The following is a 13,318-nucleotide window of genomic DNA, read 5'->3' on the forward strand; positions in this document are numbered from 1 at the left end:
CATTGAAGATTTTTTTTTTCATTTTATTTTGGAAGGTCGGCAGGCAGGAAATGAATGGAGGAAGCAAATGATTTCATAAACCAAAACCACAAGTCTGATCCCAATCTGTTACAGATCAAGAACATGTAAAAGTACTGAGTGTGTCTTTAGATCTCAGCTGTGATTTACTAACGATGAAATGCAGTAACTGCAATTTGAAGGGACACTGTGTAGTCTTTTACCACTAGATGTTGCTGTATTATGTTCACTGATTGCTTAAAGAAATACCCAAATTCTAAAACATAGTAAATGAAAGAAAATAGTACGTTTTTTTGCCTAATTTATAATATATACAGTGAAGAAAGTAAGTATTTGAACACCCTGCTATTTTGCTATTTCTCCCACTTTGAAATCATGGAGGGGTCTAAAATTTTCATTGTAGGTGCATGTCCACTGTGAGAGAGATAAACTATAAAGAAAAATCCAGAAATCACAATGCACGATTTTTAACAATTTATCTGTGTTATACAGCTGCAAATATAAGTATGAGTATTTCAACACAATTCTGACCCTGAAAGACCTGTTTGTCCGTCCATTAGAAGTCCACCTGCACTCCATGTATCATCCTGAATCAGATTCACCTGTTTGAGGTCCTTAGCTGCATAGAGACACCTGTCCACCCCATACAGAAGCAACGGTACAACAAATGGGGAGCTGACGAAATGGGGCGAACTGGCAAAAATGACACACACAGCTAATGGGGGCTACATCAGCTGGGACCGATTGGTGGAAAAACAGGAGGCTGGCTGACCGAAAACATGCAGTAAGCAGCCAGGGTAACTGCAAGCCAACAGAAAATGATTACTGCAAGCAAAAACACAACAAACACAAAGCCAAACAGGAGAAAAAACAATGAGCACAGTTAGGCAAGCTGACTGCTAACAGGGCTAACCTAAACTGGAAGCTTTCGTCAGCCTGCACGCTAACGGGGAGTTATCTGGACAATATTATAGACGTGGCGAAAACCACGAAATAAAAAGTCACAATCACATACTTAAAATGAGGCAAAGGCAAAAGAAGGCGGGTAAACTTATCGCACGCACCTTCAGTCAGAAGTTCCCTTGGGACACGGTAAGCAACGTTACAATTACACCGTGCGGATATGAGCTCTTTGTTAATTACAAACAATGTTTTTCATTGGGACGCGCCATTGTTTTGGTTCTCCACAAAATTGTTTTCTCCTTTCTCTAACATTTGTCTCTGGTACCGTGAAAAAAACTATTGTGATAATGAGAGAGCATTGACTGCGTGTTACACAGGGATGAATACGGTACTCCTGACAGCTGAATGACACCGATTCTAATTCAACTGCACCATCGCAATTCCCAATTAACTCTAGGAAATCTCACAAGACTTTCAATTTCATTTCAGGCCTTACCATAAGAATAATGAATTCAACCACCGTAACATAATTTTACAACATCAAGGAACCGCAGAAACCCACGATAATGGCGACGGATAAAAAAAAAAATCTAATAGCATTCTTGCATTGTTGGATATTCCTTGTCATAAATCGTTCGTTTGAGCCACATCATTTCCGTTTACAAGTATTCCCAATATGGCAGTTACCCTCTCTCCATTCTTGGCCAAAAGCAGGCTTTTTTTTAATGATCCACAGCCCACATTAGCTTATAAGGTCCTGTCTTGATAAAATCAAGATCGTTTTTTTTTAGTTTTGAATATCTTTAGCCAGTAGTAACTGAATGAAATTGTGATTGACACATTGGTCAGGCAATGAACATCGCCGACACAAATGTATACAATTTTTTCCACGTGTATTTAATTTTGAGTCAAAATTAACCATGCGTAAATGCAACTTTTATGCGCAAGTGTGCACAATCATTGATTGACTTCTGGAGAGAGAAGTCAAACATTTACAACTCTTTCAAAATGTCTAAAATATTGTGCAAAGTAAAATACACATCTGCAAAAGTTCCAGGTTTTCTCCAAATGGTCAATTTTTTGAAACGCCTTAACCGACCCGTGTAAAAATGTGTAATATACAATGTTTAGTTTTTCAGTTTATCATCAAATTTGACAAAGTACAAGGTAAGGCTTCAACCTCTTGTCTCATCTGTTTTCTAGCTATGATGCCCATGCTACACTCACCTGCAAGAATTTGATTGAACCCTTTTTATTTTTGTGACTTTGAACTGAGATTACTCAATGTCAGAAGTATCTGCAGGGAATTTCAGTTTGGGACAAAACTTTGGAGTATTAACTTTCAAAAGAGAACAAAACTGTCCATATTCTCAAAACGGTTCAGGAACAGCATTCAATGTATTCTGGCGTCTTGGATTGGTATTTTAGGTTAATTCTACAGTTTAAAGTGGATTTTTCGTGTTCATACGTGCTGACAGGAAAGATGGCGTACGTTCACGCGCTTTTTTAATCGCTCCTATCTGCTTGCTTCTCGCTGGGCGGAAGTCTAATCGTGCTCGGGCACGCGTCCCTGTGCGCATCCGGTCGCGATTCTGCTCCTTCTGATTGGTGACGCGCGCGTGCACGAATACGCGCTGGTTTAAAATCAACGTATTGATAGCCGTTGGTCAGGTGGGCGGTCGTGAGATTCTGTGCGCGTGCACAAAAAAACGCCTCGTGAAGTCTATCACAATAAAAGCTAGTTTTGCGCAAACATCAAATCCTGACTTCACTCACCAGGTCACGCAACCGGTCACAAAAACGTTTGTATTTGTGGATTTCCCTTTATATCCTTTTCAAAATGTGTTTTGCCAAATGTTATTGATCCAAAACTATAATGGATTGAGTACTTCTCAGGCAATGGTAGGCAAGATACAGCCCGCAGGTCACATGCAGCCCGTCAGGTTTTTAAAATCTGGCCCACCGAACCAGAATAAAAAATCTTAATTGACTGCCATTTGTCAAATTAAACATTTTACTTTAATAAAAAAAACAATGAAAATATTACTTAAGCTATCAAATAGTATGCTTTCTTTCATTTATTTTTAAGAGTAAAATCAATTTTTAATAGGCAACAAATCACATTTCCTTGATCTCAAGGAATTCTGCTCATTCTACCAGAGACACCAGTGAAAAATACACCAATACCATGCATGCATGTAATATTATTGTATTTGACATGTTTGCCTACCATCTTTCTGCTACAAGTACCCCCAAAACCAAAAACATTGTGAAAGCCAGGGCAAGAAATACAGACGCTGCCTGACTTACGAATGAGTTAGGTTCCGGACGACCGTTCGTAAGTTGAATTTGTTCGTAAGTTGCTTCAGTGCTATATTGTGTTATGTTTAAGGTTTATATAAGTATGTTTAAGGCTGGTATAAGTAACCTGTATTGTTTAAACATTTCATTCTATAATATGCTCTATAAAGATAAATAAAGTTAAGCTTAACTTACTTTTGGAAGATGAGCTTCAACAGTTAGGCGACTTCCTCCTCAGTGGTAAAAGGTGGACGGAAAAAAAGTAATCCAACCATTTTCTCAACCGCATCAAGCTTTCTTATTCCACTTTCATTTCAAAAAAACGATTCGCCTCTTCTTTAAACTTTACACCAACCATATTGAATGGAGGCAGGAGATATTAAACAATAAAAATGTTAACGTTCTTAGCGCACTGGAGATACTGTATAGTACGTCTACACACGAACTAGAAAGAGGAAGCCGGATTTCTTCTTTGGGGTGGATACAGGGTGACCTCTCACAGGGCCATATGCCAGTAGCAGCGGAAAGAAGCACTACAGTAATGTCCTGTAGTCGGAAAAAGGTGCACATAATACAAAATCTAACTTACGGCAATGTCCGGATATTTTTCCACATTCCTAAAAAAATGTTCGTATCTACCGTTTTTCATTAGTCGAATAGTCGTAAGTAGGGAAGCGTCTGTATTGTGCTTTTTCATCACTTCAAGTCTCCATAGTTTTATTAATATCTTTCAGTACTGATTATGGGTTTCACCACACGACACAGCGACATCTAGAGGTAGAAAATGATAGTGTATCTTTTAAGCTTAAAAATTGGAATAATATACTACTTTTCACTAATGAAGTCTTTTAAAAAAGTCAGCATTAATATGTGTTGAGAACTAAGTATTAAAATAATCGGATATCTTATCCGAATGCTTTGCCTATATATCGGAAAACAATCCAAAAAAATCAATATACATTTTTTTAAACGCCACGAAAGATTTCTCCCAAGTTTTAAAATAGTTAATTGGACAAAAAATATGTTGCAGCTTGCAGGGTTGAAAATAAGTGTCACTGAAAAGGATAGCTGCTTTAAAATCCACAGGTGTCTTAAGGAACAAGTTTTTTCTTTCCTTCCTTTTTCTTTAAACTCACAACAAACAAACACAACTTCTATTGTGCACTTACTCGGTTGTGCCTGGGGTCGTCTCTTCTTATCCTCTTCCTTTTCCATCCTCCTCCTCCTTCTTCTTTATCACCTGCGCTCGTCACACCTGGCGAGTAACAGGCGTCGTTGCGCATGCGCAGGGCGGCCTCCTGCATGAAAAAGCGTCCGTTGGGTGAGCAGTGGCAGAAAAGGCAAAGTGGAATCAAGGCGAGAAGATGCCGCGCTCCTTTTTAGTCAAAAGCAAGAAGGCGCACACGTATCACCGGCCGAGAACGCTGCAAGACTGCACAGGTAACAATAATATATTTTTCTTGCATTCGTAAATACATTGTAACAGTATACATTCATTTAAAACGTTGATATGTAGGTATTGTATTTTGGCATTCCAACATTTTGTTTCGCTTTTGAAAATATGATATCGGTTGTGGTTTTTTTCTTTGTTGCTAAAATGTAATGTTCGAAACCATACTGAGGTCGTAAATAGACGCTGTGTACACTAAACACAATAAAAGAAAAACACAATTTCCTTTCTTGACAGTTTGTATTCGTGATTTTATTATCATACAAAATCATTTTAACCACGTCCTTTTTAATACTTTTTTGCAAATCGCCATCTTTTTCATTTATTTTACTTCCACTGAAATGCAAAGCCCTCCACTTTCGTTGTATAATGACACTAAAGGCCATTCTTTTGTACTATATTCTATTAAATTGTATAGAAAACGTGTGAATCTTTAAAAATCCGTTTTTTTAAACGCATGTCAAAATGTAGTCCATAATTAAACAATGATGCATTTTCAACGAAACCACCTCTTAATTGTGTTGTTCTTGAAGTAAATGATATAAAACAGTTGATGATAAAAAAAAACCAGTACAATATTTCTATTGGCTTTTAGCATATAAAAGGTGGCCACATGATATTTAAACAAACAAATTACAAACCAAGCACAAATAAGACTTATATTTTGAAATGGATCAAAACATGTGTACATCCAAGTTTAATGTAATCGTCCGCAGAAAATTTGTGTTTTTATAGGTCAGTTTCAATAAATAATAATATTATGAGGGTAAACGACTTATATCAGTACCGTGTACATCTTTAACAAATTCATCAGAAGATTTTTAGCATATAAAAGAGCCCCCAGATAAGTTATTGGGTGTTTTTAAACAAAATGTTTGAAAAAAAGGAGCATACCTGTATCCATTAAACATATTGTCTATAGACAGTTAAATGTAATTACCAGCAAAAAACGGTATCCTTAGGATAGTATTATTATTAAGGTAAACGAAATTTTCAGTACCCGTGTACATTTTCGACACGTTCACGATCAAAATCCAGTTTAGTAGAAATTTTTGCAGCATAAAAACGTGGCCCCAGATAAATAAATTAACATGTGTTCAACAAAATATTGAAATTATTATATCGACGAAGCACAGTTGTGTATATAAATTCAATTCTGGAATACATCCAGTGAAATTTAACAGAGTAAAATGAGTATCCTTATCGGAATCGATGTGTGTTAGATTTGTCAATTTTGGGGTAAAATATGTCGAAACAATCCATCTATAGGACTTAACAGTAAGCCTTTACAGTAAACTCATTTAACTGTTATGTTGGTGGTGTAGATCCGTGGAGTGATGGGTGTCCCTTCGCACAACCGTGCGGTGTCGCGTTGGTCCTCCCGGCGGAGGAGGCTTCAGTGGTGACCGCGGACTATGCATGGCCCCCCCCTGATTGCCCGCTCGACAAGACGGCGGACTCCTTCCCCAAATCCACGCCAAGTTGCGCGGGCAGCCCGTGCGCCCCCTCGCCGGACTACGAAGCCTTCTGGAGGCCGCCGTCCCCTTCTGTCTCGCCGGGTACGCAATATTCATTGATTCATATTTATCACTCAACTTTGCGCGTGATTATTAAAGTCATACCAGAGTCTAATTCAGGGGTCAGGAACCTTCTGGACCCAAAGAGCCACAAAAGCAAAAAATGTTTTAAAAAGAAATTGAGAGAGCCACATCATATATTTTCAGACAAAATTGAAAAAAAAACTGCCAAACACTCTCTCTAGACAAAAGCTAATTCTTCAGCACATTTTATTTCACTGTGTGTCATTTGATGATTTAATCAAATGTATGAAATGATAATAATGCCAAATCCCGTGTCCCAAATCAATGTAAATATGCCATTTACAATTTGTCTTCCACCTTCAGTTAAGAGTGTTGAGGCATTTTTTACCATTGAAATGTGTCCTTAATAACGTTTTCAAAACAATGTGCATGCAAAGTTCTTTTGTAAAAATGTCACAAATGACTGCAAACGATAAGCATATCGTCATATTCACTTTCGGTGTAGACTGCACTGAGCGAGAGAGAAAGAATGAAGTGCCTTGCGCTGTGAGCAGGGATCCGCCCACATGTACTGCTCACCCAATCAAAGGCGTTTGGGAGCGTTTTTATCAGTTTAAACGGTTTCTTATCGAACTTCTGCATTAAGTTGCTTTGGCTTTATATGGACCAAAATCGGGATGATATCACTTGACTTTGGAACGCCACAGAGAGATGTGCAACAGTTACATTTTATTTTGGAGCCATATGTACTCATGAAAAGAGCCATATATGGCTCCCGAGCCATAGGTTCCCTACAACTGGTCTAATGAATTGCATTATTATTTAAAGTTCGCCTCTTTTTTTCCTTCCAGTAGACTCGCTGAAATCTCTATCTCCTATAGTGGACGACAGGCCGGCTTTTTCGGTTCCCTTTCGGCCCTACGACTGGAGCGGATACCCGGCCCCCGCCGTGAGGGACCTCTACCCCGACCAGCCCCCCCCGACGCACACTTTCTACCCGGAGCCTAGCGCACATGCGCTCCAACAAGCGTCCGCCTACGCGCAGCAGACTCTGCGGACGTACAGCCGCCACGCTGCCTCGTTGCTATTCCACGACGGGGGGCCCCTAAGGGCCCACCACCTCGACCCCCACCGCGAGGCCCCGGCGGATGTTCTGTGCGCCAGTCTGGTGCTCAACGGCGCCTACAAATGCGTCAAGTGCAGCAAGGTGAGATTTTCTTCTGCAGAAGAGGCGCGTGTACACAAAGACAGATTTTCGGCTTTTTTTCTTTTCCAATATTATGACCCGCAAAAATTTGACAATAACATAATAAAACAAATCTAAATAAATAATCTAAAAAAAGAGAGTGAAATGAATTAGTTTAAATAAAATGTGTATAAGAAACTCTTATAAACAAGCAAACAAGTAAATCAGGGGTTCTCGACCTTTTCGGAGCCAAGGCAAACTTTCTTTCATTAAAAGAAAAACTCAAGGCACACGAAAATGTTTAAAAAAATAACTCCTGGCCCTAGTTTCTGATTTTTTTCATAAAGCTAAAGCGAGCATGTTGCCTAAACAGACAGTGTAAATGTTGTTTTAATCATCTGTGGTTCAGGATGTAATACAGGGTATTCATTTTAGCTCATCATTTTCCTGTAATTTTTGGATTTTATTATCTCTTTAGTCTGTTTTTCAAGTTATAATACTTTTTGATCGTTTTACTTAAAAAACAACAACTATTATAATTAGTTTTATTCTACAGTAAACCTGCTAGTGTTAATTTAACACACCTCCGACTGTAAAACAAACACTAGTAATTTTCAATGTAGTAAAAAGGGAAATAATGAATAAAATCGGGTGCAAGATTCTTATTCAAGTCTGAACCATTCCCCTCTAGAGGGCGCCAACCTGGGTGGAGTGGGTGGATAGCACCCACCTGCACCTAATTTGTCTTCACACCTGCACTTTTTTATTATTCCAGCACTTCACAATGGTTGGTTCTACAATTTCACTTTAGCTGATTTGGTTTTTTACAGTACAATCTTTGACACTTTGTGTAGTATTTAGCGGCTCCTAATGGTGAAAAAAATCATTCATTGAAAAAACGATAATGATTTGAATATGAATCAAAAACATTTACTATAATATCAAAGTGCATTTATTAAATTGGTCATAAAATCATTTTAAATAACACGAGGCTCACCGATAGAGGGAGCTGTTGTAACTCTGCTTCTACGGGTACCCCCAAAACCAAAAACCTTGTGAAAGGCCGCGCAAAAAGTGAGAAGACCACTCATACAGTTTGAGTCTACTGGTCAAATACTACACAATGGTCCTTTAAACAGCTTCATCAAACAAAATAAGTGACTTATTTTATTCCTCTATACAACATTATGAAAAAATGATTACGATATAAAAAAATTAGTAATCTCTGCCCCCTATGGACGAATGATTATGAAAGAAAAAAAAACGGAACAACAATAAATATAAAATTGGTGGAAAATCACTGCTGAAGACTGTACTGGATACTTAAGCATGCTGGCTTTATGGCTTGTTTTGGGGCAGGTGTTTTCCACGCCGCACGGCCTGGAGGTCCACGTGCGACGTTCCCACAGCGGCACCAGGCCCTTCGCGTGTCACGTCTGCAGCAAAACCTTTGGACACGCCGTTAGTCTGGAACAGCACAAGGCCGTGCACTCGCAGGTCCGTATAGCGCAAAATGGATTTCTTTCGAAATCGCGCACTGTGCTTGGTATTCCTTTCTCGCTATTTTTCTTTTTATCTCTTTTGTTTCTCTCTCTCTCTATCTCTCTATCCATCTCTCTATCTTTCTATCTATGTGTATCCCTCTATCTATCTATCTATCTATCTATCTATCTATCTCTATCTCCCCCCTCTCTCTCCCCCTTTCTCTCTTTCGCTGTCTCCCTTTCCCTTTCTTTGTTCCTCTTTGTCTCTTTCTTTCTCTGTGTCTTTTTATCTTCTTTTGTTCTCTCTTCCTTTGTACATTTTCTCTCTCTCTCTTTTCTCTATTTCCCTTTCTCTCTCTTGTTTTCACCTTCTCCCTTTCTCTCCTCCTTTGTCTCCTTCTTTATTTCTATTTCTCTTTGGATTTCTTTCTTTCTCTCTGTTTGTTTTTTATTATTCCCTCTCTCACTATTTCTCTTTTTATCACTTCTCTCTCTCTCTCTCTCTCTCTCTCTCTCTCTCTCTCTCTCTCTCTCTCTCTCTCTCTCTCTCTCTCTCTCTCTCTCTCGCTCACACATTCAATTATTTTAGTGTCAATCAAAATAGTAGACTTTGTGTCTATTAGTTTAAACTGTCCGTTGCTGGATATTGTAAAATGTATCTCTGCTATCTAGTGGCAGAACATTTGAAGCACAGTTGTAATACTTTTAAATGTTTGTTTTTTTTAAACAAAAAAGGGACATTGTGCATTATTTAGCGCCTTCAAGTGGGGAAAAAACCCAATTCATTAAAAATACAACAATATTGGCTTGGATAAAAAGCAAAAATAAATGATGTATAATATAAATATCGGTTAAAAATACTCGTAGGTCAAAAATTAACATTTACTTTACAGTTGTCCACCATCCTTGGAAGTAAAGCTGTGCAGTTTGGTCACTTTGAATCTCCGTAGTTAGTATTCTTTCTTGTGCTTTATAGCACTTGTTTTCGGCTGCACAACACATTACAATAATAACCAAACACAAATAATGAGTGTCTTGGCTACTTCGTCGGATAAAAATCTACAAAAAAATTGACTAACTATATGTTTCATTTCTTGGCCGTTATGGAACTTATAGAATAACCACGTGAATATATTTGACCTTAGATATGTTTTGGTAACAACACAAGCACACACATAAAACATGATGATGACTTTTAACACATCAATACATCCTTGACCAAGTAATCTGAGACTAAGGCTAGCTTCACACTGCAAAGGACACAACTTGAAACAAATCTGTTAAAGGCTGTCCGAATGGAACATATCCGATTTTCTCACATTAGACCCAGGCCACATTTTTTGTGGTCCTAAATCCGATACATATCTGATTTTTTCGAATGTGACTGCTGTGTGAATGCCCGAGACGCATTCTTGTGACCTGCGCATCATGAATAGGCGGAAGGAAACATACTATTCAACAACCATGGCGGAAGAAAACACAGAGAGCATTTAATGGTGGAAAAGGCTGGGTTTTGGAATTTATTAATATTGGGGCAAGGCAACTCCTTTCAGCCTCCTGTAGCACAAAAACTTTCAAATAGCTAGATACGCTTTGCCATTAGCATCCATGAGTACTTCCATAAACACAGCGGATTGCGTGTGACGTCACGTACCCTCCTCTGCGTATGCGGGACTCTTGTGCTGTTCACAAAGGGGGTCGCATACAAGTCACTCTTAGCTGGAAATGAAATGAAAATGGAATTAAATGATCTGCATTTATATAGCGCTTTTCAAGTCAAAGACTTCCCAAAGCGCTTTACAATGTGCTTCACATTTACCCATTCACACACACTCACACACCATGCAAGGCGCCAACCTGCTTATTGGGGGCATTAGGGGTTCAGTGTCTCACCCAAGGACACTTCGACATTTAACATGGAGTAGCCGGGATTTGAACCTGTGATCTCTTGATCCCAGGACGAGCGCTCTACCTCCTGAGCTAATGCTCCACCATAGAAATGTGAACGATCTCATTAAAAAAATTGGAATTGAGCATTAAGTACTGTAGAGTGAACTTAGCCGAAGGGTTTCGCGTGACTGACAGTATCACCCCCCCTGTAACCCCAGGAGAGAAGCTTCGACTGCAAGATCTGCGGCAAGAGCTTCAAGCGTTCGTCCACGCTGTCCACGCACCTCTTGATCCACTCGGACACACGTCCCTACGCCTGCCAGTACTGCGGCAAGCGCTTCCACCAAAAGTCGGACATGAAGAAACACACCTTCATTCACACGGGCGAGAAGCCGCACAAGTGTCAGGTGTGCGGCAAGGCCTTCAGCCAGAGCTCCAACCTCATCACGCACAGCCGCAAGCACAGCGGCTACAAACCCTTTGCCTGCCATCTCTGCGCAAAAGGATTCCAGAGGAAGGTGGACCTGCGCAGGCACAAGGACACGCAGCATGGCATTAAGTGACGCTCTAGGCCCCGCCCACTTTCGGCATACGGAATTAAAAACTGATGTTTTTTGCTTCTGAAAGGAAAAGCTTGGATCAGCATCGCGGTTGAATGAAAAATAGTATTGCATGGGGGATAATACCACTAAGTCTTTTTTGTATTTGTTGGTAGGTAGATACTCTTCAACCTGATAAACAAACCTCTTAATCATAGTGGTATCGTGATGTTTACTTTGTCCTCAGCAATATAACCGACGACGATAACTTTTGAATATCACAGTGTATCAAAGGCAACAAAAATGTCAATACCATCACAGATCCAGTCAACCTATCCCAAAGTATCCCACAAATGATATTATGCTAAGATCGCAATAATAAACTACAATAATGCCAACAAAATAACAGTTCAGTAGAAATTTGAATTGGCCAACCATAACCTTGACCAAAGTAACCCATGAATGATATTACAGTGCTATCACAATCCTTTGTCTTCAACCGCAAAATTGGTATCACCCGTACAAATAAATTTTCATATTAATATCACAGTGTATTGAGGGTGGAACAATGATACAAATATGATACCAGGCTCGGTTAAAGTATTAGCCAAAGCCAACTTCCATCTGTCAGGAACCAGAACAGGATCAGGACCCAAACGCGTGACATTCTCACACAAGCCTTTTAATTTTACGGGAAATGGGGAGTCATGCACGTTAGAGACTGGTCTGGCGTGGAAAGACAGGAAGCCAGAGACCGACGAGATCGATTCCAATTGCCCGAGTTGGTATCGGACAGATGGGGTCGATACCGGACAGGATGGGACAGACAGGATAGTGAAACAAGATATCAAAAATAAACAGGACAAACAAGACGGGAACGAAAACTGGAAACTGATATTAAACAGGACAAAAATAAACGGGAACAATACCGGACTGGAAATACCAACAGGAAAACAGGATCGAGTCAGAACCTATGTCTTGCGGGGCAGAGGTTCGTTGACGAATTGACAAAGTACGAGAGAACGCACTAAGCTTAAAAAGACGGAAAGCCAATCTGTCAATGAGCCGCAGCTGGCGCCACCTGGGCGGGGCCAATTGGGCGCTATGGCAACCGCGACACCATCCATCCATCTATAATCTGCACCACATATCTTCAGTAGAGCTGGTAGCTGGATTTGAACCCATGACCTCAGAACTGTGTTGCAAACGCGCTAGCCACTCAACTCCCGTGCTGCCCCCAAATCAGCTTGTACCGACATATTCCATGAATGATATCACAGTGGTATCGCACTATTTAATTTGTCCGCAACTATATTATTAGTATCAACAATAGAGATCTTTTTTTTTAAATATCGCAGTGTATCAAAGGTAGCACAACAATGCCAATATTAAAACAGATCCAGTAGAAATTTGAATTGTCCAACTGTAATCTCCAACAAAATATCCCATAAATTCAATTAGGATGATATCGCAATGGATCATTTGTCCCTTAGCACTAATATTGGCAGATTTCAATATTAATATTACAGTGTATTGCGCGCAGCAGAATGATAAAAATATGATATCATGCCCAACAAAAGTACTAACCAAAGCAGATCTCTACCCAAATATCCAGATAACGTTTTAATATCAATGTGTATCAAAGTCAGCACAATCATGCCAAAATAATGACTTATCCAGTGGAGGTTTCCATTGGCTGACCCCAATGACGGTGGTATCGCAATGTGCTATTTGTCCTCAATTCTAATATGGGTATAAAAAGTATAGAGATACCTTTTTATATTGATATCACATGTGTATTGATGGAAGCAGAATGATACAAACATGATACCAGGTATCGTAAATGTATCAGCCAAAACCAACCGGTATTAATATGGATGATATTACAGTGGTATCGCAATGTATCTTTTGTCTTTAAAATATATTTTTTAATTCAATATCAGTTTATTGAAAATGATCCAAATATGATAACAAAACTAGTGAAATTATCATCCAAAACCAACCTC

The 13,318-nt window shown here is 39.3% G+C and overlaps 1 protein-coding gene across 3 annotated transcripts; it reads left to right on the top strand.

Moving 5' to 3' along the window:
* The first annotated feature begins 4,507 nt into the window (after positions 1 to 4,507).
* On the top strand, positions 4,508 to 11,529 carry gfi1ab (growth factor independent 1A transcription repressor b). Of its 3 annotated transcripts, none has more exons than XM_088349684.1 (5): positions 4,508 to 4,662; positions 5,998 to 6,231; positions 7,065 to 7,420; positions 8,759 to 8,896; positions 10,992 to 11,529. In XM_088349684.1, exons 1-5 carry the CDS (start codon positions 4,587 to 4,589, stop codon positions 11,334 to 11,336), a joined length of 1,149 nt encoding a protein of 382 aa, XP_088205810.1. In that variant the 5' UTR covers positions 4,508 to 4,586; the 3' UTR covers positions 11,337 to 11,529. The 3 variants fall into 3 exon arrangements, with proteins under 3 accessions (XP_088205810.1, XP_088205811.1, XP_088205812.1); XM_088349685.1 differs by having other exon boundaries at positions 7,068 to 7,420; XM_088349686.1 differs by having other exon boundaries at positions 7,095 to 7,420.
* Positions 11,530 to 13,318: the final 1,789 nt, after the last annotated feature.

Source organism: Urocampus carinirostris, chromosome 12 (genome assembly GCF_059441175.1).
Source record: "Urocampus carinirostris isolate Australia breed hairy pipefish chromosome 12, RoL_Ucar_1.0, whole genome shotgun sequence".
NCBI classification, from domain to species: Eukaryota; Metazoa; Chordata; class Actinopteri; order Syngnathiformes; family Syngnathidae; genus Urocampus; species Urocampus carinirostris.

What these genes read in the sequence shown, in the direction of transcription:
- gfi1ab (XM_088349684.1), top strand. Translation starts at nt 4,587, where the DNA reads ATGCCGCGCTCCTTTTTAGTCAAAAGCAAGAAGGCGCACACGTATCAC. An exon ending in AACGCTGCAAGACTGCACAG is followed by an intron (nt 4,663 to 5,997) that starts GTAACAATAATA and finishes TTGGTGGTGTAG; the next exon opens with ATCCGTGGAGTGATGGGTGT. An exon ending in ACAAGGCCGTGCACTCGCAG is followed by an intron (nt 8,897 to 10,991) that starts GTCCGTATAGCG and finishes CTGTAACCCCAG; the next exon opens with GAGAGAAGCTTCGACTGCAA.